The sequence below is a fragment of the Loxodonta africana genome, chromosome 16 (genome assembly GCF_030014295.1).
Source record: "Loxodonta africana isolate mLoxAfr1 chromosome 16, mLoxAfr1.hap2, whole genome shotgun sequence".
Taxonomy (NCBI): domain Eukaryota; kingdom Metazoa; phylum Chordata; class Mammalia; order Proboscidea; family Elephantidae; genus Loxodonta; species Loxodonta africana.
Window position 1 is genome coordinate 75,476,767 of NC_087357.1, and position 27,127 is coordinate 75,503,893.

Below are 27,127 nucleotides of genomic sequence, written 5' to 3' on the forward strand. Positions count from 1 at the left end.
AAGATAATCATGGAGATATATCATGAAATCAACCACATTTCTGAAATTAGCCAGGGATATATCTGTCCCTGCTCTTCTATAGGTGTGATACTTGTGTGTGTGCTGGTGGCTATGTTAGACTGGGGATGTTCACTAAATCAGTGAGTTTGGGGGCCTGCATTCAAAAGAGAGTTGTCTGACGTTTTTCTTGCTTCTTTAAATATCTATTAAATACCTACTGTCCCAGGCATGGAAACCCTGGTGGCATAATAGTTAAGTGCTACGGCTGCTAATCAAAGGGTCCGCAGTTTGAATCTGCCAGGCGCTCCTTGGAAACCCTATGGGGCAGTTCTACTCTGTCCTATAAGGTCGCTATGAGTCGGAATCGACTCAACGGCACTGGGTTTGGTTTTTTGGTTGGTCCCAGGCATTATTATGTGAGGTCAGTGGTGGCTAGGAATGGGTATTACATGGACATGTAATGGACATGTTTTTATGTGTTCTTTAATGAATTATATTACTTAACTCTTTTTTTTCTCTCTCTCTCTCACATTTCTTGGGTTCTAGAAGCTGACTGAAAGGAAAGAATTGATTTCAGCTCCATAAGGTGGGAAGAAGACCTCTTGAAATGTACCTCAAATCCATGTGCTTCAGTTTTAGAGATGTGAATTTCCAAGAAAAAATGTTGAAAGGATAAGATGAGTACTTAGATGGATTTGTGACATGGAGAAATACATTAAATGCTGACATGCACAATACTCAACGAATTTTGAGAGTTTATGAAAGCACACTGATGATTAAAGCTAGTTAGCTACATGATTCCTACATCATGAATCCCATATCCTCACACTGAATTATGAAGCCACAAACTGCTCCTTTGAGACTGAGATCATAGCGTTTTGTAACCAAGAGCATGATATGCACACACTAACCCATGAAAAAGCTGCTGCTGAGCTGTTAAAGGAATAGGGCTGGACGGCTTTGCCAAGTGTACAGCAGAGGTAAATAAGGAGCTCTGCTGTTTATATTTAGTTAGGAAGAGAAAGCACTACAGATCAAGGCTTCCCCAAACACTGACAATGTCAGATAAAATGCTGGAAAAAATTTCATAAGTGAATTCTGTAATTAAGCATCACAATTCCACAACATACTAGGTTTGTGTAGGCAAGGGAAGAGGCGTTTAGACAACGATGTGGCTAACACGTTCGATACCAGCTAAACTTCATCCCTGATGAGGGACTGAACTGGGCTGTAAATTCCTTCTAATAAGGTCTCCCAGGGTTTGGCTTTTCCTAGATGGAGCAGAGGGGAAGGGCTGAGTCCTCAGACCCATAAGCAGGTGAAGAAGCAGAGGGTGATCAAAGCTACAACTATTACACCCATCTGGGATTTTCTTTTGTGAATGAAAAAAAAAGGAAGAAAAAAGCATCACTAACGTGATGACCTTGAACTTACAGGCAATATGGACACTTTGGGGAAGTTGTGAAGCGTCTCCCATTCCCGCTTGAGGTACTCAATGGAGCCCACAAACACAATGTGCTTGAGCTCGTGGTAATGGAAGTTGCTGGCACGGAGCGGCATCACCAGGTTCCGGAGCCCAATCAAGGCTGAACTGACATCGCCGAAGATGCAGACCACAACGTGGCCACTCAGCACGGTCATGGCGGCTTCGCTGCGAGTCTGCAAGGAGAACAAGGCCGTGGGCAGTGCCAAGGAGACCTCACAAGGTGGTGACAAGGAGCAAAGAAATAATTTGAGCAAAGCATCTAATACACATTTGCTGAGTGTTTACTATGTGCTATTATTTCTATTTCATCAATGTTATATACATGACATGTATATCTATAATTTTGAGTATGTGTATATAGATTATGTTTATGAAATAAATATATGTAATCTTACATCCATACATATCCCTACCTGGTGGTGCAACGATTAAGTGTGTGACTTCTAACCGAAAGGTTGACAGTTTGAGCCCACCAGTGGCGCTGCGGGAGAAGGACCTGTCTGTCGGTCTGCTCTCGTAAAGATTAAAAAGAAAAAAAATTTTTTTTTTTTTTTTGCCTAGAAAACCCTATGGGGCAATTCTACTTTTGTCACTTGGTGTCGCTGTGAGTCAAAAATGGACTTGATGACACCTACCAACAACAATAGGAGGGAATAGAAATAGAAAAGTATTTTCTATTTTGGAGGATTTCAAAAACACCTGCAAATACGAGTGCTCCTGCTCCGCCTACGTGGAGACCCAAGTTGCCTTCTACTTACTGACTGTAGCGAGCAGGTTTGCCAACTGCTGTGAAATTGTCTTAGTTTCCATGAGATTGATGATGAAATGAGCTGCCTTTTCTACCTCTCTTGCTGAGATGATGGTAAATGGTCAGATCCCTATATTGGGCTCAGCTCGAGATATTGAGTATTGAGTTCCAGACCCATCAGAGACGTTCCAGCACTCTTCTCTACCCTCTAACCAGGAAGAAACATGCGCACCCATCCATCCATGCCCCAGAATGATATCCTAAGAGAATGATGTCCTAAGCCAGAGGTTGGCAACTATGACCCATGGGCCAAATCTGGTCCACCACTTGTTTTTGTACAGCCAGCGAGCCGGGAATAGTTTTTAGATTCTAAAATGGTTGGAAAAATCAAAGAACACTATTTCATAACATGTGAAAATTTTATGAAATTCCAATTCTAATAAAGTTTTATTGGAATACAGCCAAGCTCCTTCATGGAGGTATTGCCTATGACTGCTTTCAGCTGCAGTGGCAGAGTTGAGTAGTTGCAACAGTGACAGTATGGCCAGCAAAGCCTGAAATATTTACCGTCTGGCTCTTCACAGAATAAGTTTGCTGATTCCTTTCCTAAACCAGTGCTGCCTTGAGGTTTGCAGGGGTTTGCCTGGAGCGGGACAGGTTGTGTAAGTCATTCAAAGGAAGCCCTCCAAATAATCATTACAAGATCCGGCCAACACACCTCATACGCAGCCACCACTTGTCTGTCAGTGAACACTTGTGTGTTGCTATCATGCTGAACGGTTTTCAGTGGAGCTTGCAGATTAAGATAGACTAGGAAGAAAGGCCTGGAGGCCTACCTCCTAAATTCGGCCAATGAAAACCCTATGGATTATAATGGTCAGATTCCCAACCGATCATGGGGATGGTGCAGGACTAGCCAGGGTTTTATTCCACTGTGCACAGGGTTTCCATGAGTCAAGGGCCAACTCGATGACAGCTAACAACAGCAGAGGTAGATCAGCAAGGGCAACAAACCCATATCTTCCCCCTACTCTAGACCTGTACCTACAAAGGAGACAGATAAGAGAATAAAATTGCACCAGGCAGAGGCAGACCACAGCTTCTTAGGAAATGAAATGGTTAGCAGCTGCTGGTCCTATTGCTCACTGCGCTAGCCGAGAGCACAACACAGGGAGGTCAGCCTTTCTCTGCCTCTCCTCTGGCCCAGTGCCTTCCCTCTTCCCTTCCTTCCTCCCCGTCCACTTATTACATGCCTGGATGGCCCCATGAGGCTTATAACGCTGTGGGGAGGCATATTAATGTCCACTGCACATATCAAACTCTGCTTGATTTAATCCCTAGAATTGACCGCTGTATTGATTGTTTAAATGCCAATATTGCAATTCACGACAATGTCAGGGTTATTACAGTAACCCCCAAGGAAATGGGGAAGCTAGCTTTCACTCCCTGATCATTAGACTAAAGCAGAGGCTGTCACCATTATTGGTTTCCCTCTGCAACAGTGCAGGGAAACCTGAGACACAGGCTTTAAGAAATGCCTTATAAACAGTGACCAAGTGAGGAGCCACTGGGGAGCTCCTATCATATATCACTGCTTCATGGAGAAGAACCTAAGTTAGTTATCTTGGCTTCCTGGAAGTGTGGGTGCTTGTGCTTGGGTACCGCCAGCAGTGGGTCATCCAGTCTGTAACATGCTGCGATGGGTCTCCTAATTATTTCTAATTGACCAAGTCATCCAGGAAGCTAGCTTCCATCAACAAGCCAGAAGAATACAAACTGGGTCTAGGGTGAGGGCTGGAAATCTTGACTGGGGAAGTGAGGAAGGGACCAGTTAGCAGAGTGATTGAGGCACAGATGCTGAGACTAGGAGCTTAGATCTAGGGACCAAAACACCAGTCCCCAGACCAGCCACAGCACCATCACCTGGAGAATTTTGCAAATATGCCAATTCCTGGGCCTTAGCCCTGGAGAGTCTCATTCTGCCAAGGTTAAGGCCCATTAGATAATCTATAGTCCATGGGTGGTGCAAACAGTTAATGTGCTCAACTGCTAACTGAAAGGTTGGAGGTTTGAGTCTACCTAGAGGTGCCTCAGAAGAAAGGCCTGGCAATCTACTTCTAAAAAAATCAGCCATTGAACATCCCATGGAGCACAGATCTATACACATGGGGTCGCCATGAGTCAGAAGCAACCGCACGGCAACTGGTATTTTAGAGAAAATGCTTACTCCTGCATCTTGGATACCCTATGCATACTTCAAGGACTAACCTAAGCTAGGTCGCAATGGCCTGAAATATCTTCTAAGTATAGCCTGTGGTGTCCGATAGGACTTCCCTGGACGCTCAAACACATCTAAGTTCATGCCCCCTGGATTTGAATGGCTCTTGGTATCTTGTATCACTTAGCTTTTAATACATTGCTTCGTGGTTACATTTTATATTTTCTCTTTAACTAGGCTGTCATTTCCTGGAGATTGGGGTCATCCATCTATTTTCTAACCCCGCAAGCTGTTAGTGTCCTGCACCCAGCAGGTATACCCTACTCCAAGGTGTCTTCACGTAGCTTGGCCCTTCCTGTCATTCTCATCTCCGCCCAAGGGTACTTTAGAGAGGGCTCCTTGGACCAGAGTGCACCTCCAGCCCTTCGCAGCCCATCACTGTGCTTTGCTTTCTTCATAGCATTTACTGATACCTGAAATGTTATTACCTACTCGTTTGTCTACCCGGCAGTCTTCTCTTTGTCCCCACTAGAAGACAAGCTCTATGACAGCAGTTGCTGTTTGGTTTTCTCATTGTATCCCTGGCAGCTAGAAGAGTGTCCAGCTCATAGCATGCCCATATAAACATTTGCTGAATGATGTTATTTCTCAGGTGAGAGAAGTAGTAACTCACTGCACTAAACTCCTGCACAGTCGTAGGGGATGGTGGTAGGGTATCAATTAGCATGGACTCCTCAGGATTGCCTAGGCAAGCCATTAAAACCCTGAGTTCCAGACCTAGCTCCCAGCCTATGAACTGCTACAGGTGGGTGATGCCAGGCCGAGCTAAGACCACCAGAGCAGAAGTGTGCTGGGTACGATGTCAGAATACAGACATAGAAAGTAGCCTTGTGGTGAGAACTAGTTGTACTCCCAGTAAGTTGGGCAATGGCTGTTTTGGGGGAATCTGGACTTTCTGTCCTTTGCCCATGACTTTCACACCTCCTAGACAGCATCCAGCACACCGCTGTATTGTCCCTTATGATTGAATTGGGAGAACAAGCACACATTTGGATAAAACACAAGGAAAAACCTAGAGAATTAGAGTAAAGAGCCATTCTGAGTACCTGGAACAGTCCTTGTTTAGGAAAGTGGCCACAACATCAGGAATGATGGGGTTTTTCTGGCTAACAGAAGGAACATGCCCCAGCAATCTAGGGGTTGGGAGCATGAGGAAGAAGGCACCCTTCTGTGTGATCTTCCTGATTTGAATCCATTTTTCATGGGTTAACAAGATAATAAAATTCAAGAAAGTCAGTGTGGGCACTAAAACCTAAAGATTTTCATAGGACAAGAGTGAAGAATAGAATGAGATTGTTATGTTGACGTTCCAGGGACAGACTAGAGGAAGCTCACTGCTTCTACTGGATGTTCATGAGCCAACCAAGAAATAGGGCTTTGAACCCTTGGCCTCCCAGGTGGACCCATGATTCATCACTGTCATCATCAGCAAACGGATTTAATTAAATACGCTAAGAAGGGTCACAATTATACAAGGCTTGGTGTCTGCTTCTGTGTTGTTTTAACTATAAGAATACAAGACATTGTCATGAACACATAACAATATGCAATAGCATTCAGCCTCCCTCACAGCATTCAATAATAATAAGAGGCAACTTTATTGAATCGTATGTCAGGTTCTGTTCTAAGTCCTTCATAAGCATTATCTTTTAATCTTCACCTCCACCCTAGAGTTTGGGACTATTCTCATCTTCATACAGATAAGAAAACCCAAGCGCAGAGAAGTCTGGTGATTTGTCCACAGTCAGGCAGCTCCTAAGTGGTACAGGCAGGCTCTGACCCCAGAGCTGCATCCACAGGAATCACGGTAAATACCACCTCCCACGATGCCTTCCTTAGCATGTCATCAACCACGACGTAATGAGTGAATATTCAGAGATTGGGAATTCTACTCTCAGTTCATGTCCTGATTACAGGTCTAGCTTATTCAACATGTGTTCCCAATTTCAATTATCAAAAATAATCAGGACCAGTGACTGCATCACCCCACCATCCAGGTAGGAAAGCCTCACTCCTAGCAGTTGGAGGTTGGGACAGAAGTGGAAGGCACCAGCTCTCACCAGAATGACCTTCTCTATTTCCTTGGGAGCACACCAGTGAAACATCCCAGTAGAGTCATACTTCTTCACATTGGAGTCCATGTTGTCAATCTGATCATTGCCAGGAATTAACAAAGGGTCATGCCTGGGGAGAGAAGGACAGGAAAACTTAAGTGGAAAATGTGATAAATTATAAATGGAAAGTGTCCCCAGAGTTATTTCTCAGAGGAGACAAAAGATGGAGGAGAAGCGATTTGGTTGCAGAACCCATTCTTTAAAAGACAACTGCCCAAACCACCACCACCCACCGGGAACTACAATCTGAACTTGGTCAGGTGATGATTCTGCCTTTCTCCTCTTCCTCTTTTCCTGAAATGGCCGTCACATCATCTGGTGGACTCAGCTGTCTTTTTAACAGATACCTCACTCCTCCCACTCTCGCTTTACCAGCTATCTAATCTCCCCAGCGTCCATGCACACACGCACGCACACACACGCGTGCACACACGCACACCAAAGGGTTGCTATTAGCATTGGCAATGAAAAGGAAGGAATGGGAATAGAGCCTCATGCTGGCTGACTGGCATGAGGATGGAAAGCCAATTACTTGCTCTTTCTGACTACAACTTCTGACGTGATGCTCTTCGCAGTAAAAGCTTTAACAGGCTGCACTTTAAATATTTTAGCAATTTGCCCAATCAGATTTGGCTCTCCCAGGCTGAAGCCCTTTAAAGATTCAGCAGCATGTCACTTCAGAGCAGATTGACTACCAAATGCCCACATCTGGAATACATGATTTCAATATTAAATAGCAGCCCTCTCTCCTTGCCTTGACAACTGTATTTGTACTCACCATCCAATGACTGTCTCCCCCACCCCCTCCGCCTCCACCTCCCAACTACAGCGCTCCTTGGTTGAGAATGACAAGCTCAGAAGCAGTTTAATAGACTTGTCTTGAATTTTCAGGGCTACATTTCATCTACTCTTGCCTTGTTTTTTTGATGGAAAAGGAAGCTGCTTCTACAGAGTGCCATAGACCTCCCTTCCTGTGTGTCGGCAGAGTAACCGCCAGAATCACAATAGAATTAGGCAGGTCGCGTTCACTGTCCGAGATTCTATCTGTTAGTGATTCCGCATCTTAGCTTGGGGGGAAGTCAATGTTGGTTTCCATGACACTGACCTCATATAATTAGGATACTGTCCCAGGTATACCAGTTATCCCTGCAACTCAGCTAGCTCCCCTAAACAGCAGTACCAATCAAGGATTGAAAATACCAACAGGCTCAAATTTTAGTGTCTGCTGGACTTGAACTGCTGACCTTTTGGTTAGCAGCCGAGCTCTTAACCACTGCGTCACCAGGGCTCCAAATTTTCTATTTTAAGATTCAAAAGGTGGCCTCTTTAGTTTTTAGTATTTTTCCCTCTGAAAGTTCTCTATTCTGACTCTTCGTATTTATATGTCCAGAACACAGAGAATAGGACAGCAGTCTCTCTTATAAGGTCTACAGACTCAGAATTAAGCTTCTGGCTTATCTACCATGATGCTCCCAATATGCCCACCCTCAGCTAGGATGAGAAAATTCTCTCATGGCGTTTATTTATTCCTGAGAACTTGCTTTGCAGCTATACCAAATGACAAATATCATCTGAGGCATTCCTGCAAAGTTATCTTCAATGAACATGCTAGAAGATGACAGGAACTGCCATATCTGCTCTTCAAAGAAGCACAATCCAACCATCATAGCCTCTCAATGGCTGGGCTATTGAGAGGTCCTGAGGTGTTGTAAACCCCTAGACCACCTTTCAAGAATTGAACTAGATCAAAAATGTTAAAATCAAATGGTACTTGATGATAAGAAATGGTCACAGATCGGGGCAAGAGGAAATTTTGATTTTTTTTCCTGTCCTTGAAGAATCTTTAATAGTTCCACAGATAATCCACCATCTGGGACAAAAGCAACCATAAAGAAGAGGTTTGGGAAAATGAAGGGAACGAACACACTCCCTAGTCCAGAAGAACATATTTTAGTTACGAAAGGATCTTAAATGAAGTTGTCCTGAAGATACAGCAACCAAAATCAAACCAAACCCATTGCCATCAAGTCAGTTTTGACTCCTAGCAACCACACGGTTTCCAAGGCTGTAAATCTCTAGGAAGCAGACTGCCACATCATCTTACTTACGAGAAGCCGCAGGTGGTTTTGAACCACCAACCTTTCAGTTAGCAGTTGATCGCTTTAACCACTGCACCACCATGGCTCCTTAAAGTCAAGTTCAAATCCTCTTGCTCTGTTTATTAGTTGGAGGGTAAGTGCCATCTCAGGAAGGTCTGAGACCTTCTGCCAATGCATTCAGGATTTAAAAGTTACCCAGGACTATGTTCACGTAATACCAGCAAGCAAGCAAAGGATACAGCAAGCTGGCTAAAATTCCTTTTAGAAAATATGTGCCTTGGGAGAGATACATTTTGGACCAATGTTGGGCATCAAAAGGCTGGTGGGCACTGAGTAAAGGAAATAAAGTTTTTGGAAGGAAGATGGGAAATAGAAGCACTGAAGCCTGATGGCTTTATCATTCCATTTAGGGCCAGCACTATTCCACATTCAGAGGGCCCCACTGTTTGGGAAGAAGCTTGATTCATTCCAGCAACAAGAGAGTCTGAAACCACTTCAGGTACTTTCTCTACCATGGTAATTTCTTCACCATGTCTGCTGCTATAGAAACTTCTCGTGCCTTAGGTTGGCTCAGGAGTCCCTGGGTGGTGCAACCGGTTAACATCCTTGGCTGCTAACTGAAAGGTTGGAGGTTCCTGTCCACTCAGAGGTGCCTTGGAAAAAAAGACTGGTGACCTACTTATGAAAAGTCAGCCACTGAAAACCCTATGGAGCACGGCTCTACTCTGACACACGGGGTTGCCGCGAGCTGGAGTTAACACAATGGCAACTGATTATCTATCTATCTAGAGTCTCTGGGTGGTGTAAAATATTAAAGTTCTCAGCTGCTAATACAAAGGTTGGAGGTTAGGGTCCACCCAAAGGTGCCTCAGAAGAAAGGCCCGGCAATCTACTTCTGAAAAGTCAGCCACTGAAAACCCTATGGACATGCACTGCTGGTGGGAATGTAAAATAAAACAACCACTATGGAAAATAACATAGTGCCTCCTTAAAAAGCTGGGAATAAAAACACCATACGATCCAGCAGTCTTACTCCTAGGAACATATCCTAGAGAAATAATAGCCATTACATGAACAGACACATGCACACCCGTGTTCATTGCAGCATTATTCACAACAGCAAAAAGATGGAAACAACCTAAGTGTCCATCAACAGATGAATGGATAAACAAATTAAGGTACATACACAAAACGGAATACTAAGCAACAATAAAGAGCAATGATGAAGCCAAAAAATATCTCATAATACGGGTGACTCTGGAGGGCATTATGCTTAGTGAAGTAAGTCAATCACATAAGGACAAATATTGTATGAGACCACTATTATAAAAACCTAAGAAAAGGTTTACACACAGAAAAAAAAAAAATCTTTGATGGTTATGAGGGAGGGGAGGGGTGGGGAGGTGAAATAATTAGAAAGTAGACAAGCATTAATTTTGGTGACGGAAAAGACAACATACAATATAGGGGAAGTTAGCACAACTTGAGTACAGCAAAGTCATTGAAGCTTCCTAGATACATCCAAACACCTTGAGGAAGCGAGTTTCTGGTGCTGAGGCCTTGGGACAATGGTCTTGGCAGACATCTTGGCGGACGATGATCAATTGGCATAACACCACTCCTAAAGAAAATGTTCTACATCCTACTTCGGTGAGTAGTGTCTGGGGTCTTAAAAGCTTGCGAGCGGCCATCTAAGATCCATCTATTGGTCCCATCACATTCAGAGCAAAGTAGGATGAAGAAAATCAAAGATACAAGTAAAATATTCGTCTGAAGGACTAATGGACCACCTGAACCACAGCCTCCACCGCCTCAGCCCAGGATTACACGGTACCTGGCTATCACCAAAAACTGCTCAGACAAGGATCGCAATAGAGGGTCCCAGACAGCGCAGGAGAAAAATGCAGAACAAAATTCAAATTCACAAAAAGAGACCGGACTTATTGGTCTGACAGAGATTGGAGGAACCCTTGAGTCTATGGCCTCCGGACACCCTGCTAACTCAGAAATGAAGCCACACCCAGAGTCCACCTTTCAGCCAAAGATTAGACGGGCCTATAAAACAAGCAATAACACAAGTGAGGAATGTGCTTCTTAGTTTGATCAAGTATACGAGACCAAATGGGCAACATCTGCCCCAAAGCAAAGACGAGAAGGCAGGAAGGGACAGGAAAACTGGACAAATGAACATGGAGAATCCAAAGAAAGGGAAACGGGGGGAGACTGTTGACACATTGCAGGAATTGCAACCAATGTCACAAAACAATTTGAGTATACGTTTTTGAAAGAGAAGGAAAAAAAAAAAAAAAGGAGGGCTGGTGAAAAAAAGGAAACCCTATGGAGCAGAGTTCTACTCTGACACACATGGGATCGCCACGGGTCAGAGTCAACACAATGGTAAGTGGTAGGTTGGCTTATGCTGCTGAGAGATCTCTGACTTAGGTGAAGAGCAGAGTCTGTTCACAGCAACTTCTTCTAAACAGGGGTCTCTCAAATTTATATTAGTAGAAGAAAGTTCAAGCATTTACCAGAGAGCACCCCAACCAATGCTGCTGTGGTGAGGACAGGCCAAGGAGAAGAAGCGGGCAGTTTGTGGTACGTGGAAGGAAGGACCACCAGAAATCTCCTGGAATAAAACCTGCCAACATCACTGCTTACAGATGATGAAGAGAACCACTTCCAAAGGCTCTCAGACCACTCCTCACAGACCACTTAGTAGGAACCAAGGACCGATGTTAGAGACCGCCTTTCATGTCTTAGTTACTTCATGTATTTCCTCGATTCACAAAGTAATCCCCAACTTTCCTAAAATGCACCATAATTAATTCAAGGCTCATTTGTCACTAACAACTTAGCCTTTGCACTTGCCTTACTTGAGGCTAATAAGAGCTCTGCAAAGCATAGTGTATCTGCTGCATAGTCCGCCTTGAAGAAAAGCAGACATAATGTACCAGGGAGGCCCCAGCTCCCTTACTGGGCCCTGTTCATTTAAGGGAGAAAAGGATCCTGACACCAGTTTAGGAAATACATGAAGATATGCCAGAAATACATAACACCTTCTTCAAAGAGTTTGGGCCAATGTCCTCCCCTCCCCAACACACATATATAATTAGATCTGTTCTACCCAAGTGGGAACTTCTCCCTGGTCTTTAACTTATACCCACATTTGAGGATCAATACTTATGGCAGCCCAACTCAAAGCAAGGAGGAAGCCTGGACATTGGCCAGTTAGTCTGGTGAGTGGAACCAACAGAATTGACTTCCAAAGGGGATGGAGCCAAAATGCCTGGCTTCAAGTACTGGCTCACCTTTACTTGCTCTGTTACGCCTTACCTCAGCTTCTCTATCTGTAAAATGGGAGTGTCAATCGTCATTACTTAACAAATTACTGTGAGGATTAGGAGTAAATACATGCCATACACTCAGCCCTGAACTTGACACAGCACGTTTTCGGTAAGTGCTATTATTATTATCATTCTTTACACTTCGCATAGGGCCCACTCATGTATTTGTAGCTCTGCTTATGGTAAGTGGAGATAGAAAAGGTAGAGCGGTTCAGTAATAAAGATGTAAAGTTACTACTACAATTTCAGCTATTCCTGTTACTATGGCTGCTACGATTATGACGAGCTACTGTGAGTTGAACCCTTGCTGATGTTGCTGTGCTAAAATATTTACCTAGAGTTAATGATTTAATCATCGCAATAGCAGCTGGAGCTCATTTCTGTTATGTTTAACCTCTCCGTATAGATGGGAACAGAGCGGATAAGAGAAGTGGCTGAGATGGCACAGCGAGTGAAAGGAGCAAGGCTTTGAACCCAGAGGTCTGCTAGACTGAAGTCAATGCTGCTGGCCCCTCTTCCCCGCGTTCCTCCCCGCCCCCACTGCAGGAGCAGCCCTATCTTGTTCTCCACTGGCAGTGCCCCCAAGCACCAAAGCGAGGTAGGCCAGCATCACGTGCATTTCACGGGGCAGCCTGTGTGAGTCCTTGGTAGAAAACTACCACATTGTCAGGACCGTGTGCTAAGGAGAGGCTCAGTAGTCAGTTAAGGCTGAGCAAGCTTTTGTCCTGTCCCAAATACCTGAAGGCACCCTGGTTTAAGAATGCCCACCTTTTTTTCTGAACAACAGAGATGCCTACAGAGCTGAATTTTTCATATCTATGTTCCCTGCATCTCAGCTCACACCGCCAATGTCCACAGCTAGAAATTAGCATGGCTGACTTCAAATACGGAAGAAAAGATCACTCTTTTGAGGGTTTGCAGAGCATGGAATGCCACTTGCCATCCATTAATCTCAGGAAGTGAACTAAATGCCAGGCTACGGCAGAAACACAAAAAGCTGGCCTAGGAGACAACAGCCTAGAGCAAAACCACAAATCCCCCTCCTAGAAAGCCCGGGGTGAGGAAGCCGCTACTACATTTTAAACAGCACCGTTCCTCTTAAAGGCAAATCAGCAAATCTCAGTCTGTTCTGTGGCAGTGGGTTCAATACTTGGATTTCGGAAATTTACATTAAAGTACATGTAAGCAGAACAAAACAAAAAGTTATGAGAGGAAAGCTACAAAATGGTTTGAAAACCCCTGCTTGACCCTCACGACCTCATTCCTCCACAGGTGATAAGGGCTTTTTTTTTTGGCTTTACAAACATCCCATTTCAATCGAGGCAGGCCCGCAGTGGTCTCTCTGGGAAATGGGAGGCTTGATAAAACACAGGCAAGTTTCTCATCCCTCTGTAAGTTCCTCATCCAAGTGGCAAATACTGATTTTATGGGGCATCTATTGGAAACCGAATGGGGCAGTTCCACCCTGTCCTATAGGGCCGCTGTGAGTCGGAATCGACTCAACGGCAACAGGTTTGGTTTTGGTTTATTCTGTCAGGCACAAGGCCGGCGGATATCATCGCATTCTCAGGCCTTGGGGTTTGGCTCACATGTTCCTCCTGAATGCATCCTCGAGGACCACAGAGACAGAAGTTATTTCCTCCTCCTAAACCAAACCGCTGCTGTCACGTCAACTCCAACTCATGGCGATCCCATGTGTGTCAGAGAACTGTGCTCCATAGGGCTTTCCATGGCTTATTTTTCAGCAGTAGGTTGCCAGGCCTTTCTTCCAAGGTGCTGCTGAGTGGACTCAAACTGCCAGCCTTTTAGTTAGCAGCCAAGCACGTTAACAGTTTGCGCCACCACCCAGAGATGCCTTCCCCTTCCAAGAGGTCCTATAGAACTGTGACAGATAATCTTTCAGAAATAATAATTTGCATGCCTGTCTCATTCATTGGGGGCTGAGCTCCATGACAGCAGGCAACTCCTTTTTTCCTCCTTTGTGTATGTCCAGCACCCAGTAGGGAGTACAAAGTAAATGCTCAGTAAATGACCAACCAGCATAAAAGCTGATGAATGATCTCTACTCTGAAGCACTCTTAATCAACAGAGACTCACCATGCCTTTTATGGAGAACCCATTCACCTTTGATATCTTGCGACAGTCTGACGGTATCTGAATTAGGGCACAGAGCATTCACCGTAAGAAAGGGCTTCATGATCTGAAGGGTGACTCCAGACTGAGGTTCTAAGCAGTCAAGGCTGCAGCTGCTGTGACTAGTCAGCAGGGGTACACATGCTGGATGTCTGAAAATGGCCCAGACACACATCCTTAATTAAGCAACTACTTGGCGCTCCGATGCAAAGTCTGAATATTTCTAAGAGGTGGACCCCATCACTTCAAGCTTCTCTCACTGCTCTGATTCTTATCAGCAGTGGTTCTCAAAGTGTGGGCTCAGGCCAGCAGCATCAGCATCACCTGGGAGCTTGTTCAAAATGACAGTGCTTGAGCTGAGACCCACTGAGTCAGACTCTGCGGGAGTGGCACGCAGCCAGCTCTGTGTTGACAAAGTCCTCCGGCTGCTTCTGATGCATGCTAAAGTTTCCGAAGCACTGCTCGCGGGTTTTGTCCAGGTGGAGAAGCAATGCGGCTTAAGTAAATCCCACCAAAGTTGGCACCTTTTAGCAATACCCAGACTTGAAGGCAGTGGTTTTATTGAGCAGGACCAGGACTAGGTAAGGAGGGCAAAGTGCACAGTTCAAGGGCCTGCACTTGCAGGATCTGAGAGTGAGCTCCTCCTGCACTGTCGCACCCCAGGCACCCTGCCTCCCTCACTCCAGCTCTGGCCCTGCTATTCAAGCGGAGTGATAGAGGACTGGTGACAAAGACACATTCTGTGGTCGTCCTGGCAGCTGCGACTCTCTGGGTCTGGAGGGCTGATGTCAACACTTAATAGTGATTTTTGACCTGGGTGCTGCACTAATGGCTCACTCTTGCTGACCTTTATTTCCACGAGCTAATCAGCAAATTAACAAACATAAAAGAGCAAATTAGATATTGGTTCCTGTAAAATCGATAACTGATCATCATCATGCAGTTTTCAATCCTACTTTCTCCCTACCTCTTCCTCTGCTCCATAGAAAACAACATGGCATCTAGGAGCTAAGTGCTCATGTTCAACGTTCAACGGGTCTCTGGCTGTGCCCACCTCAGGAGACTGCAGAAGGTCTCCGGTGGCTTTCTCAAAAGGGCTCGTATTTGAATTTTCAGCCTGCTAAATGGTTCTAGCTGGATGTACCTCATTCTTGGGTGTGTTTTCCTTCTGGGTGACTGCTGCTTCCTGCTGCTTTGTAAAGGTGCTGACTTTTGGATTCTGGCCCCAACTTGGCCCATTCTTCAATACTACCCAACCCCTCCTCTGTAATGACCATCTCCCTTGAGACACTGCTGCCCACTAGCCCACCCCCCAGCTCCCACCAGATGGCCATTCCTGAAGCCAGCTGGACAAAACTTTTGCAGCGGGGCCTGACCACCTTGGCAAAACGAGGGGTCTCGTCAGTTTCCTGGAGTCTATCTACTTGCACTTTCCCCCTTCCTAACAAGTAAACAAACAATCAAGAACTGTTGCCACCGAGTAAGATCTGTCTAGTCAGACAGATGCCAGTTTTAGAGGCGGAAGGAAATCACTGCCTGTAACTTTTTTTTTTAATGTTTGGGAGACAACCCAGGAGAACTGTCATGTTCTTAGCCCCAGACAAGGTTGTACAAGATGCTATTGAAATGAGAGGACAAGATAAGGACCCTCTGCTGAGTATGCTACCTGCTCAGGGACCTGTGTCAAGTTCACCCAAGCCTTGGTATGGTGAGGTCCACTACTTCTTTCTTCTCCAGTCCCACAGGGCCCTGCCACATGCTCTCTGTGTATCACAAGGTGAATTCACTTGGCCAAGCTGCCGCTTCCTCCCCTCTCTTTTCTGCCCAGTGGAAGAATTGTAAGGGTGGCATTCCATCCCCATTTCTGACCTGGCTCAAGGTCATCTTTCCATTTACTATCACCACAACCTTTCACCCTGGCAGACTCTGACCTGGGTGACCCTAACAATAAGATTCCTCATGGAGTCGTGAGTCACAAGACAGGGGATGGGGCTTAACAAACAGGTGAGTTTACTTCACTTAGTGATCAGTCCATGCCCAGAAGGGTCACCTGTCTTCCTCCCATCAAATCCCCTTCCACCCAGGAAGCTAGTGTCATTACAATATTTCCTGGGTCTTGGGATGTGACAGTTCAGCTTTTCCCTTTTTCATGTCTGCAACTTACTCTTGCTAGACTAGATGGAGGCTATCTCTTTGTGTAAGTTGTCTACCTGTCACGTCCTACATAAATCATTGTCATAGATTGAATTATGTCCCCCCCAAAATGTGCATACCAACTTGGTTAGGCCATGATTCCCAGTATTCTGTGGTTGTCCTCCAATTTGTGATTGTAATTTTATGTTAAAGAGGATTAGGGTGGGATGGTAACACCCTTCCAGGTCACATCCATGATCCAAGGTAAAGGGAGTTTCTCTGGGGTGTGACCTGCATCACCTTTTATCTCTCAAGAGATAAACAGAAAGGGAAGCAACCAGGGAAGCAACCAGAGAGTTGGAGACCTCATACCACCAAGAAAGTAGTGCTGGGAGCAGAGTGCATCCTTTGGACCTGAGGTTCCTGTGCTGAGATCTTCCCAGTCCAAGGGAGGACTGATGACAAGGACCTTCCTCCAGAGCCGACAGAGACAGAAAGCCTTCCCCTGCAGCTGGTGCCCTGAATTTGGACTTCTAGCCTACTGGGCTGTGAGAGGATAAACTTCTCTTTGTTAAAGCCATCCCCTTGTGGTATTTGTTATAGCAGCAGTAGGTGACTAAGACAATTGCCATGGCTCACGATACTCCACCTGACTCCAAGTCTCCCTGTTGTTGTTAGCTGCCGTCGAGTCGGCCCTTGACGCGTGGTGACCCTATGCACAACGGAACGAAATATTGCCCAGTTCTGTGCCATCCCTATGATCAGATGCAGATCAGACAGTTGTGATCCGTAGGGTTTTCGGAAGTAGATCGCCAGGCTTTCTTCTTAGTCCATCTTAGCCTGGAAGCTGTGCTGAAGCCTGTGTCGGCATCACAACCACACTCAAGCCTCCACTGACAGATGGGTGGTGGCCGTCCATGAGATGCATTGGCTGGGAATCGAACCAAGGTCTCTCACATGGAAGGTGAGAATTTTACCACTGAACCACTAACGGCCCGATCCCTAGTCCTTGGAAAAACAGGTGTAACATGGACTGATACCAGAAATGCCACATGCCCTTCTTGGGAAAAATTTTCAGGCCAATTATTCTACAGCAGACCCTGAGTAAATTTTGGTGCCCAAGAAATTTTGGGAGAGGCTGGTTTGGGGTGGGCCTTCTCTTCTACCCTTCTGTGTTTACACATGTCTCAGGAAGACCCTGATGGAAGACTCCAGACCTTTCCTTATATTGCCACCAATGATCTCCCCAAAACACAAGCTAAAGCATGATACTGTCTCCTCAGAAACCTGCAAGGGGTCCTCAATGTCTATGAGAGGCAAAGCTCTCCATGATCGAGTGTCAAGATACTGTTACATTTTCAACTCCAGTTATGCCACTCCAAGGACCCCTGGATCCAGCCACATCAAACCACCAGTTGTGGCATCAGCACTCTCCCTATTTACTCCACGGGCAGAACAGTGAACTAGTTAATGTTAAGGGGTCAGAAGCTAAACCACATGGGTTCAAATCTTCCTGGTCAGGTAAGACTTAACTAGACTTTATACCAGACTTTCCATCTCTGTGCCTCAGCTCTCCCATCTGTAAAATGGGGGCAAGAGCAATATTTACTCATGGAGTTGGAGTTGTAGCTAGGATTAAATGAGTTAACAGGCATAGTGCTTTGGGATGATGCCTGGAACCTGGTAAACAACAAGGTAGGTAACACTATTAGTAGAGAATTTCCCCTCATCACTCAGGGGTAGGTTAAACGAGACCTCCTTCACAAACCACGCTCAGCCCTCGAAGTAAATCACAGCTCTTCGGGACTCACAGTCCAAGCTAGTAGAATCTCTAGGTAATCCTTGCACTACTGTGCTGTATATGATTGTCTATCTCCCGTGAGCAATTTGAATAGAGGGACCTAGTCTAATGCATCTTTCTTTATATCCCTCAAAGACCTTCCACAACATCTTGAATACAGTTGTTATTGTTGTTAGCAGCTGCTGTTAAGTCGGCCCCAACACATGGCAACCCCACGTACAAAGGGATCAGACCACCATTGTGGGCTATAGAGTTTTCAGTGTCTGATTTTTTGGAAGTATATTGCCAGGCTTTTCTTTCCTAGTCTGTCTTTGACTGGAAGCTCTGCTGAAGCCTGTTCAGCATCCAAGTGACATGCAAGCCTCCACTGACAGATGGATAGTGGCTGTGTGTGAGGTACGTCAGCCAGGAATCAAGCCCAGGTCTCCTGCATGGAAGATAAGAACTCCATCACTGGACCACCACTGCTCCTCTTGTACACTGGAAACTATCATTAAACATTTTATTGACAGAATTAATCTGAGTAAAGGAACAGAAGCTGGCAGCTGAAATACATAGCCTTCCTGGGTTCCTTTTAAGGACACGGTGTGAGAGCCATGGTGTTTATTCTATACCATATACCCAGTAGGAAATATTCTCATCATCTAAACAGGATTTGGGTGCAATGACTCAAAGGCACCCATGGAACGAACCAAACGTGATTGTAACCCGGGGTCCCTCTATGAACCTGCTGCAGCTCTAGTCAAAATGGTATCCTCTGGACTTTTCCAGAGACTTTCTAGAGAGCTTTCATTGGATGTTCGAAGTGGTCTATACAGCCCCACAACTAAGAACCATTGGCTTGGTTATTTAGAGAGAAAGTTCTTGCAGTCTAGGGCCTTATAACTGAAGACATACCTATCCTTACAAAGCAAGTTAGAGAGCACCGGGCAATGAGTACCTTGTGGCTTCCGTGGAAACCTAGAAAGGGTTCCTTGAGTAATTCCATTCTGTGTTACGAGACAGGCAAGGAAGGGAAATACCAGGCACGTAGCTGGTAAGGGACCTGAGAACCTCCATGGTCACTACTCCTCGATGGATGTGGCGCCAAAGGTGATTACTACACGTGTTCACACTCGGGGCTCAGACACTTGCTATTTGGCTCCGTCTGGCCGAGAGTTGTTTTCTGTCAGGGAGACTAAAAAGCGTGCTGCATCAGGATCCAGACACACAAAATGAGGCTGTTCACCTAATGATTGTATGGAGAGTTAAGTGACACTTACAAAACAGGGGAAGCCTGATGCCAGAACAAAGGGGCGACCGAGGCCATTAGTGTCAGCGTCCCTGTAGCATTTCACACAGGCAGATGAGTTGGAAGGAGCCCTTGTGCAGGAGCCTCTTTTATTTGCAGAAGCCACAGTGGTAAATTAAAGGCTGTCCTAGCCCAGTCTGGGTGCTCACGTTTGTCTTGGAGCTACTACTGCTATCACTGCCCGTAGGCCACTAAAACCTGCCCGAATTCTGGATGATTGATTCTGCTCCAACAGCAGGCCACATACTCACGTCAACAAACCCACTTCAAATAAGTCATTAGCTTCCTTTATGGATTGTTCAGGTCATAAGAAATCAGACCTGGGAGTCTTATCTTCTGTAGAACAGAAAGGAGGTGTTGGAAGAGATGGGGGAGCTGGCAAAGTCAGAAGGTGCCACATGAGCCCCTCTGTTTTCCATCAATAAACAAGAAGGATCTAGCAAAAACAGTCCCTGCCAAGCTCATTGCCAATGCCAGCTTCAAATGCAACTGGCCCATGGGTTCTCCATTCCTATGCTGAAAGCGAAGGAAAGCAGAGAGAGGGCTACGTGAGGGCCTACTTATGAAGCATCAGGGATCTAGTGGTGGAATTCTCGCCTTCCATGCAGGAGACCCAGGTTCAATTCCAGGCCAATGTACCTCACGTGCAGCCACCACCCATCTGTCAGTGGAGGCTTGCACGCTGCTATGATGCTGAACAGGTTTCAGTGGAGCCTCGGGCTAAGATGGACTAGGAAGAAAAGCCTGGTGATCTACTTCCAAAAATCAGCCAATGAAATCCAATGGACCACAACAGTCCAAGCTATAACCTATCATGGTGTTGGCAGAGGACCGGGCAGCATTTTATTCTGTTGTGCGCGGGGCCGCCATGAGTTGGCATAGAAGCTAACGCCACCACCACCACCACCAATGTTAGGCAGAGTATGTAGAGAGCCTGGGACATAGAAAGTCATAATAAAGGAGGAGTGTCTAAGACTTTCTGATTTGTCATGGGATGGCCCATCCCAGTTGAACTGGGATAGAAACCTCTGTGGGCTGGTGGGAAGATCACCAAGCAACAGCAGCTGTGGCCATAACATGGCAGCAGCTGCAACAGCCCAAAGGCACCAACATGAGAAGCCCCAGTTCTGTAGCTGGCAGGTTTCGGCTCACCACCCGACCCCCGTTTCGCAATTCTGATGTACTGGGGAACAGACAGCTCCGGCCCGGGATGGCTGCCTCCCTCAGTACCTCTCCGGCAGGCGATGAAAGCAGGATCCACTTTGAAAATTCTCCCCCATCATGCAAACTGACACAGGCATGCTTTTCAAAAACCCACAGCCAATCTGTTGATCATTACTTATTTACAAAGGCCTTCGGGCAGAAAGTCCTGTAAAAACCATGCTTGATACGGTATACACTAGCTTTTTCTGCTTGTGGAAAAAAGTTCCCCCAAGGCTACCTCAAACCATCACTTTCTATTGCACATAAAATGTAGCGTGTAACACTAAAGTATTTAATATATACGGTATAATATATCTACAGGAAGGCATTTGTGTAGAACTATGTTACCCTGGATTTGGTAATTTGATGTTTTGCTGAAGGCTACGACTTAAAAAAGCCTCCACGTACAGAAGACCTGTCATCTTGGTACCCAAGAGCCAACAGAATAAAGAAGTACCCTTAAGCGGCAAAACTTTGACACAGCTTTGAAGCATATGAAAACAGTATAACTCCTCAGAATTATTATTACTCCAGATCAAAGAGACAAGCCATACTTTACATAGCAAACAGGGACAGGGAGTTTGGCTCCAAAGGTTGGAGATTTTTCAGACTTCTCTTTATTTATTTATTTGCTTCTCTAAATTTAGGCAAAGCAGAGCTAGGCTGTGCCTTTCTATAGTTTCAACGGGTAAAATTATTAGCATTAGATAACGTGATTATCTAAAGGTGAGTAAACAGCAAAGGAACAGTGACAATGACAACTGGCGCCATAAAAATGAGAAGGTTGGCAGTTGGTGCATTTTATCCCTCCTCATAAACTGTAAACAAGCATGTAATCAGCAACACCCAAGCAAGGCTGAGGGAAGGGGAGAGCAGAGAACTTTTAAGGAAACACTGAACAAGAACAGTGGGTCATGATGGAAGAAGTGACAGGGCTGGGCAAGTCTTCCATTGAGAGCCAGCAACTTCAACCACAGGAAAGAGGACTGCCCTTGCTTACATCCCAGAAAGGTGGATATGGAGGGGCCAGGAGATATAAATGTGACTGAGAAGGAGAGAGGGAGAAGAAAAGCACCATTATTTCAATTAGCAAAGGAAAGGCAGCAGCCAATACCAATGGAAAGAGGGAAATAACTGCAAAAATAGCAGGTCTCCCCCTGGTCACACCACTGACTGCAAATCTGATGATCACTCCCGTTACAGTGAGGTGCTAGCGAATCAGGCTGTCTAAGGTAATAAGCAGAGTTGTACAAATGCTTTGTGCTGGATTACTAACCTAAAACTGGGCGGTTTGAACCCACCCAGCAGTGGCTTGGAAGAAGGGCCTGGGGAATCTGCTTCCTTAAGGACTACAGCCAAGAAAACCCTATGGAGCGGGTTTGCGACACATGCGATCACCATGAGTCAAAATTGACTCAACAGAAAAGGGTTTGGTTTCTTTTTTTTTTTTTTTCGGTTTTGGCAGATGAGTAAAAGACAAAAAAAAGGGAGATGGAAGATGCGTCAGCCAAGAATAGGAACCTGTAGAACTCTGAAGAAATTTGATTTCACTTGCCACCTCCTAGAGGAAGCCTTTGAGTTGAAAGGAAAAGAGAGAGAGAGAGAAAGCACGCTGTATTTCATAATTAATATCGCTTTTAGCCTGCGCAGAACTGGATTACTTTTGAACTTTGCTTTGGCAAGTCCACAGATTATTAGACTTTTTTTTTACTCAGTCAAAATCAATTAACGAAAATTTGATTTCAATCGACAGGATAAAAGGAAGGTAATCTTCAGGTTCATTCTGGATTGTGATGATAAATCTCACATATGGCCTTAAGTACAGAAAACAGTCCTCCCAGGGACTCCAGCAGAAAGAGACCTGCCAGAGGCAAACTAACCACAAGGGTTCCTCTGATTGGTTCCCGCCGTCATTAGTGCCACTGCTGGTTAGGAAGTACACAGAGACAGGACACGGTGACAGCTAAGACTTTAAAGCCTATGTATTTTTCAAACAGCTTTTCAAACTGTTTTTCATGACAGAATTTTTTCAGCTCTATCATTAACTGCTGACAAGCTGACAGAATAAATACTCCAGCCTTTAAGAAGCCGTCTAATGATCTCGCTCCCCTCCCCAGGCCTTGTTCTTGCTGGGGGTGGGGGGTGGGGAGGGACAGGCGCTGGGCAGGGTGGGGAGGAGGCCAGGGAGGGGAAGGAGGTGCTAGAGAGGGAACCCGTCTGCTCCCCTCGGCTTACCTCATCAGCTTGGGCGAGGAGCTGGGTGAGTTCCTCATGCCGCCATTCCGTTGCTTTTTTTTCGGTGACAGCGTGGACGGTTGTTCATCTTCAACTGGAAATACAGGCAGCTCATGAGATTACGAACAGCGTGAGGGCAGACTGTGAAGTACAGGCAAGATTTCAAAGGACACACACTCAAGGCTCAGTCACTCACTACTAATTCATGGCTGTCTGTTTCTGAGGGCCCAGTAACAGAGACCAAAGGTGTTAGTCCAAGAGGCCGGCTTAGAAAAGGTGAAAGCACCCCTTCTTGACGCTGCAGCGTTTTAAACATGCAGACTAAAACAGTGTGTAAACATCCCTGCCATAAGAACAAAAGAAATCATGATTTCTCTTCATATAAAAGATATGGGCGCACTCAGAGTTAACTCTGGTTAAGCTGCTTTGCTGCGTAATCGAATGAGTTTCCTCATGACCAAAATCAGAGGTGAGGTGGTATCTGAAACCGCGGCACCACGGCTGCTCAGCCCGCTGTTTGTTCCAACCACTGGTTCCGAATCCTTGCACGCTGGAAAAAGAGCCTTCACGGGAGGTGGGGATTCAAGGCCTTATCAGCCAACGTTACAGTCCCTCAGGACTGGGAACAGGGGTGTGTGCTGGCTCAAGAATTCCCAGCCCAACTCAGCTCTTATCTCTCCACCTCCCAAGAGGGAGGGGATGTAGGACTGTGCAAATGGGATCCTGTGTGAAATGATGGAGAACTGGGGCTGGCAAGGTCAGGGAGGTCAGCAGGAGAAGAGCACCCAAGTGAAGGAGGAGGTTGCCATTGAATGATGTCTCTGATGATGCATTGAGGGTGGGGTGGGCAAGGGACAGCGGCATAGGGGCTGGGAACCAGAGGCTGTTTTCCAAATGTCTAAACCACACAGCTCACTAAGCAATGTGAAGCTTCGCTCACAAACAACACAGCGTACTCCACTGTTTTTGCCCAAAGACACCCACTAATAAGCTTTGTGGATGTATTAGCCCACATCATGCTTTTTTAAAAGATAGTGGCTTGATAATTAGTAGATGCATACCCAGCCTGTCACCCAAGGGCATCAGCAGCCAAATTCTAGTCCTCCTCTCCCCACCCCCACCATTCAGGCTAAAGCTGTAATGTCAAGAAGGAAAAATAGGGTCCTCGGATTCTTAGAGTTGACTGCAACATAGACTAGGAGGAAGCACCCCTGAAACTCAGAATGCACGGCAGTTACCTTAAAGCCAAGAAGAGAAATATTAGCAGTGATGACATCGAAAGAAGCTTGATATATGTTAATGGTGTGTAAGCCTTAGTGGGGGAGAATAGGCCATCTCCGCTACTTAATATTAGCCAGGAAAACCCATATCAGGGCATGCATTCTATGCTACTTCCCTAAAAACCCTAAATAAATTTCTTATGCTATGACAAATGGTTTAAAGTGATTATAATAATCTAACGACCCTTTAAACCTGTGCTATATAAAAAAAATTTTTTTTTATGACACTTTGTATACTCCTCTATTCTAGCATCATCCTGGGGTTGTCTAAATCCTGGCTGACACAGGGAGAGGGAACAAGAATGTGGAGCGAGGTGAGAGCCATACCAGAAGCAATGAAGGCAAGAAAGCACCTGCAAAGGCCCCCAGCTCACTTGTTCTCCCACCTGCCCCACCCCCTCCAAAGGCCCATATCAGTCCCTTAGTGCTCCAGGCAGGAACTACTTGGCTGGGAGCATATCACATCTTATCAGAAATGAGTATCCACAGCAAATCACACAGAGACTAAACAGCACTTAAAAGATTAAAGGAAATAAATACAAGCCACATAAATGGTATTGAAAAAAAAAATCGCAAAATCACTTAGACTTGATATGCATCTCTAGGCAAGCAGACAGGCACTTTCAGCTTGACCTGAATTCATCTTCCTTTCAAAGGACAGGGGATCTTGTATCCGAGGGAACAGCAGAGGGAGAAAAGCAGCCAGTGTGTGTGTGTGTGTGTGTGTGTTTGTAGGCAAGTATACTTTTGTGCTTCCCCCATCTTAGGATGGCATAGAAAGTCTTGCACTAACTCCAAGGTCACCTTTTAATATGGACCATTTGTTAACTGTTATATTGTGGTTAGGGTGATCTAGATACATTCAGTAGCTTGCTGGTGTAAATAACATGTATGTGTGTCCAGCGGGGTTGCAAGTTCTGTTCTTTTCTTTCACACAAGGCTTCTTATGGTTAGAATAAAATACACAAAAAGGTCTTTATCTAAACTAGTCTGTGATGGTTAGCTTGATCAAGACCGCAAGATGTGATCATGGTTTTATGCAATCATATAATGAGTCTCTATTAGTTAAAACCTGAGAATAGCTGTCCTCCTCACTGGCAATCCTGTTGGTTTCTCTCGCTTAACTTTTGTGTCTCCACGTACCTTGAGCCTACAATGAATACCCTTCTTTGGTTAGGTGTTCATTATCCTTACACCTCGCCACTACCTGTGTTTACTTAGAGCAATCTTCTTCACATGGGAGCCCTTGCAAGTTAATACCTGTTAGCCAGCTCCAGGGAGATACCTCATTTTGGCGGTAAATTTACGCCTCCTTCTGTGCAAGGAAACTATTTATTTTCATTGCACTCAGAAAGATCGTCCATCATAATCATGTTGCATTTAAACTGGGATTTGTTCTCTTAAATGAAACTCGTGTTCAAAGGTTTCCTCCTGTGCTCACAGCCTGGAAATGCAGGTCTGTTCCCTGAAGAGCTGGGGGAAATGTCTCCAGCTTAAATATATGAACGCTGTGTAATGGAGACCATTACATATGGCTTAGATCCCACAAGAGAAGCAGTGATCGCTTCTTTCTCATAAGTAGGATATAAACCATATTTAATTATTATCCTTTATATGGATTCTATTTCTGCATATTTAAAGAAAGCAGATCTAGGAAAACTTTTAGTTAAGCTATAAAATATAATTTTCATTTCATGGCTTCTAGGACTGCATGAGAAGAATAAAAATTGAATTAAAAGGGCAAAGCAAATTTACTTACTTCCATGAAAGACAAATGTATTGAAGTAACGGGCCACTGCCTCATGACAACTCCCATTTACTGGCCTAAATTTAACTGACTTTTTGACTAATTACAATACAATACACCTCTGTCTCTAGCATTTTCATTTGCCTTCCAGCTGTGGAAGCCCCATGAAGATATGATCCTTGACAGAACCTTGACTTACCAGCTTCTTTAAAACACAAACAAGTTCAGAAACCCAACGTGGAATTTTTATAGGAGCTGAACTCCATCCCGTCTCCAAGTACTCATAAAACTCAAGGGCTTGTTTTTGCACATCCCTAAGTATAACACTTAATGTGCTGCCGTAACTTCCCAGCGCTTGCTTGTCTAATAGGCACTGAATCTAACAGTTTTACAGTTCGGGAAGACTCAGTGCTAGAAAAATGTCAGGCAAGTCTAATGAGGCTTCAGATCCCCTGGTTTACGCTGGAGTTTAATTTAAAGTTACAATGATGTTTTAACATGTTTGCTTATACTTGACTAAAGAGGATTCATTATTTCAATGACATAACCTCTCGACAATGTTCTGGGAATTGATTTAAGATGTGGTGGTTAAAAAAAAAAACTTTTTTTTTTTTTTTGGTAATTCCAACAGCCTTAATGCAGAGTCAAACATCTGTGACAACAGTGTACTCGGCTTCTCATCAGCATTCCGTTTGCAAGCAAAAGAAACGCGACATCTTCCAGGAACACTGGCCAGGACTCTGAGCTTATTTCAAGATGATCAGACATTTTACAAGATAATTGTTACAGAAATCTCTTTCTTTCTCTGCCTCAGCCAGGTTGCAAACACTGTGTCGGGGTTCACCAGTGTCTCTTTACGGGCCCTTCGAATTAAATGGGGCAACGATGACAACTTTCAGGCTTTCCATAACATTCCAATGCCAGCATGTGATGGACCCAGCATTCAGCTCCAGCCTGGGGCACATTCCCTATTCCCTGTTTCCTCAACAGAGTTTAGGGCATGATGCCCCTCGGGACTGAAAGGTGAATTTGTTGGCTGGAGTTAAAAAATAGTTCAAAGCAAATAAACTCGGAAACGTCATAAAAGGCCAACAACCCATAAACATGGGTCGCCTGGCTATCTCTATTACGTTATTAATCACCACATCTGGAGAAACTCACATCTGCACACACTTAGCAGGTCATTAGTAATGTCATATTCACACTGGAATCACTCAGAATAACAGTCATGCGAA

The 27,127-nt window shown here is 45.1% G+C and overlaps 1 protein-coding gene across 8 annotated transcripts in view; it reads right to left on the reverse strand.

Moving 5' to 3' along the window:
* The window catches only part of KCNMA1 (potassium calcium-activated channel subfamily M alpha 1), a 917,661-nt gene that overhangs the window by 132,450 nt on the left and 758,084 nt on the right, over window positions 1–27,127 (reverse strand). For all 8 annotated transcript variants that reach the window (XM_023547132.2, XM_010589260.2, XM_010589253.2 and 5 more), the window contains 3 exons: window positions 22,866–22,959; window positions 6,573–6,696; window positions 1,435–1,659 (listed from right to left, as the gene is read on the reverse strand). In XM_023547132.2, the coding sequence (XP_023402900.1) occupies window positions 1,435–1,659; window positions 6,573–6,696; window positions 22,866–22,959 (443 nt within the window). The remainder of the gene's footprint in view (window positions 1–1,434; window positions 1,660–6,572; window positions 6,697–22,865; window positions 22,960–27,127) is intronic.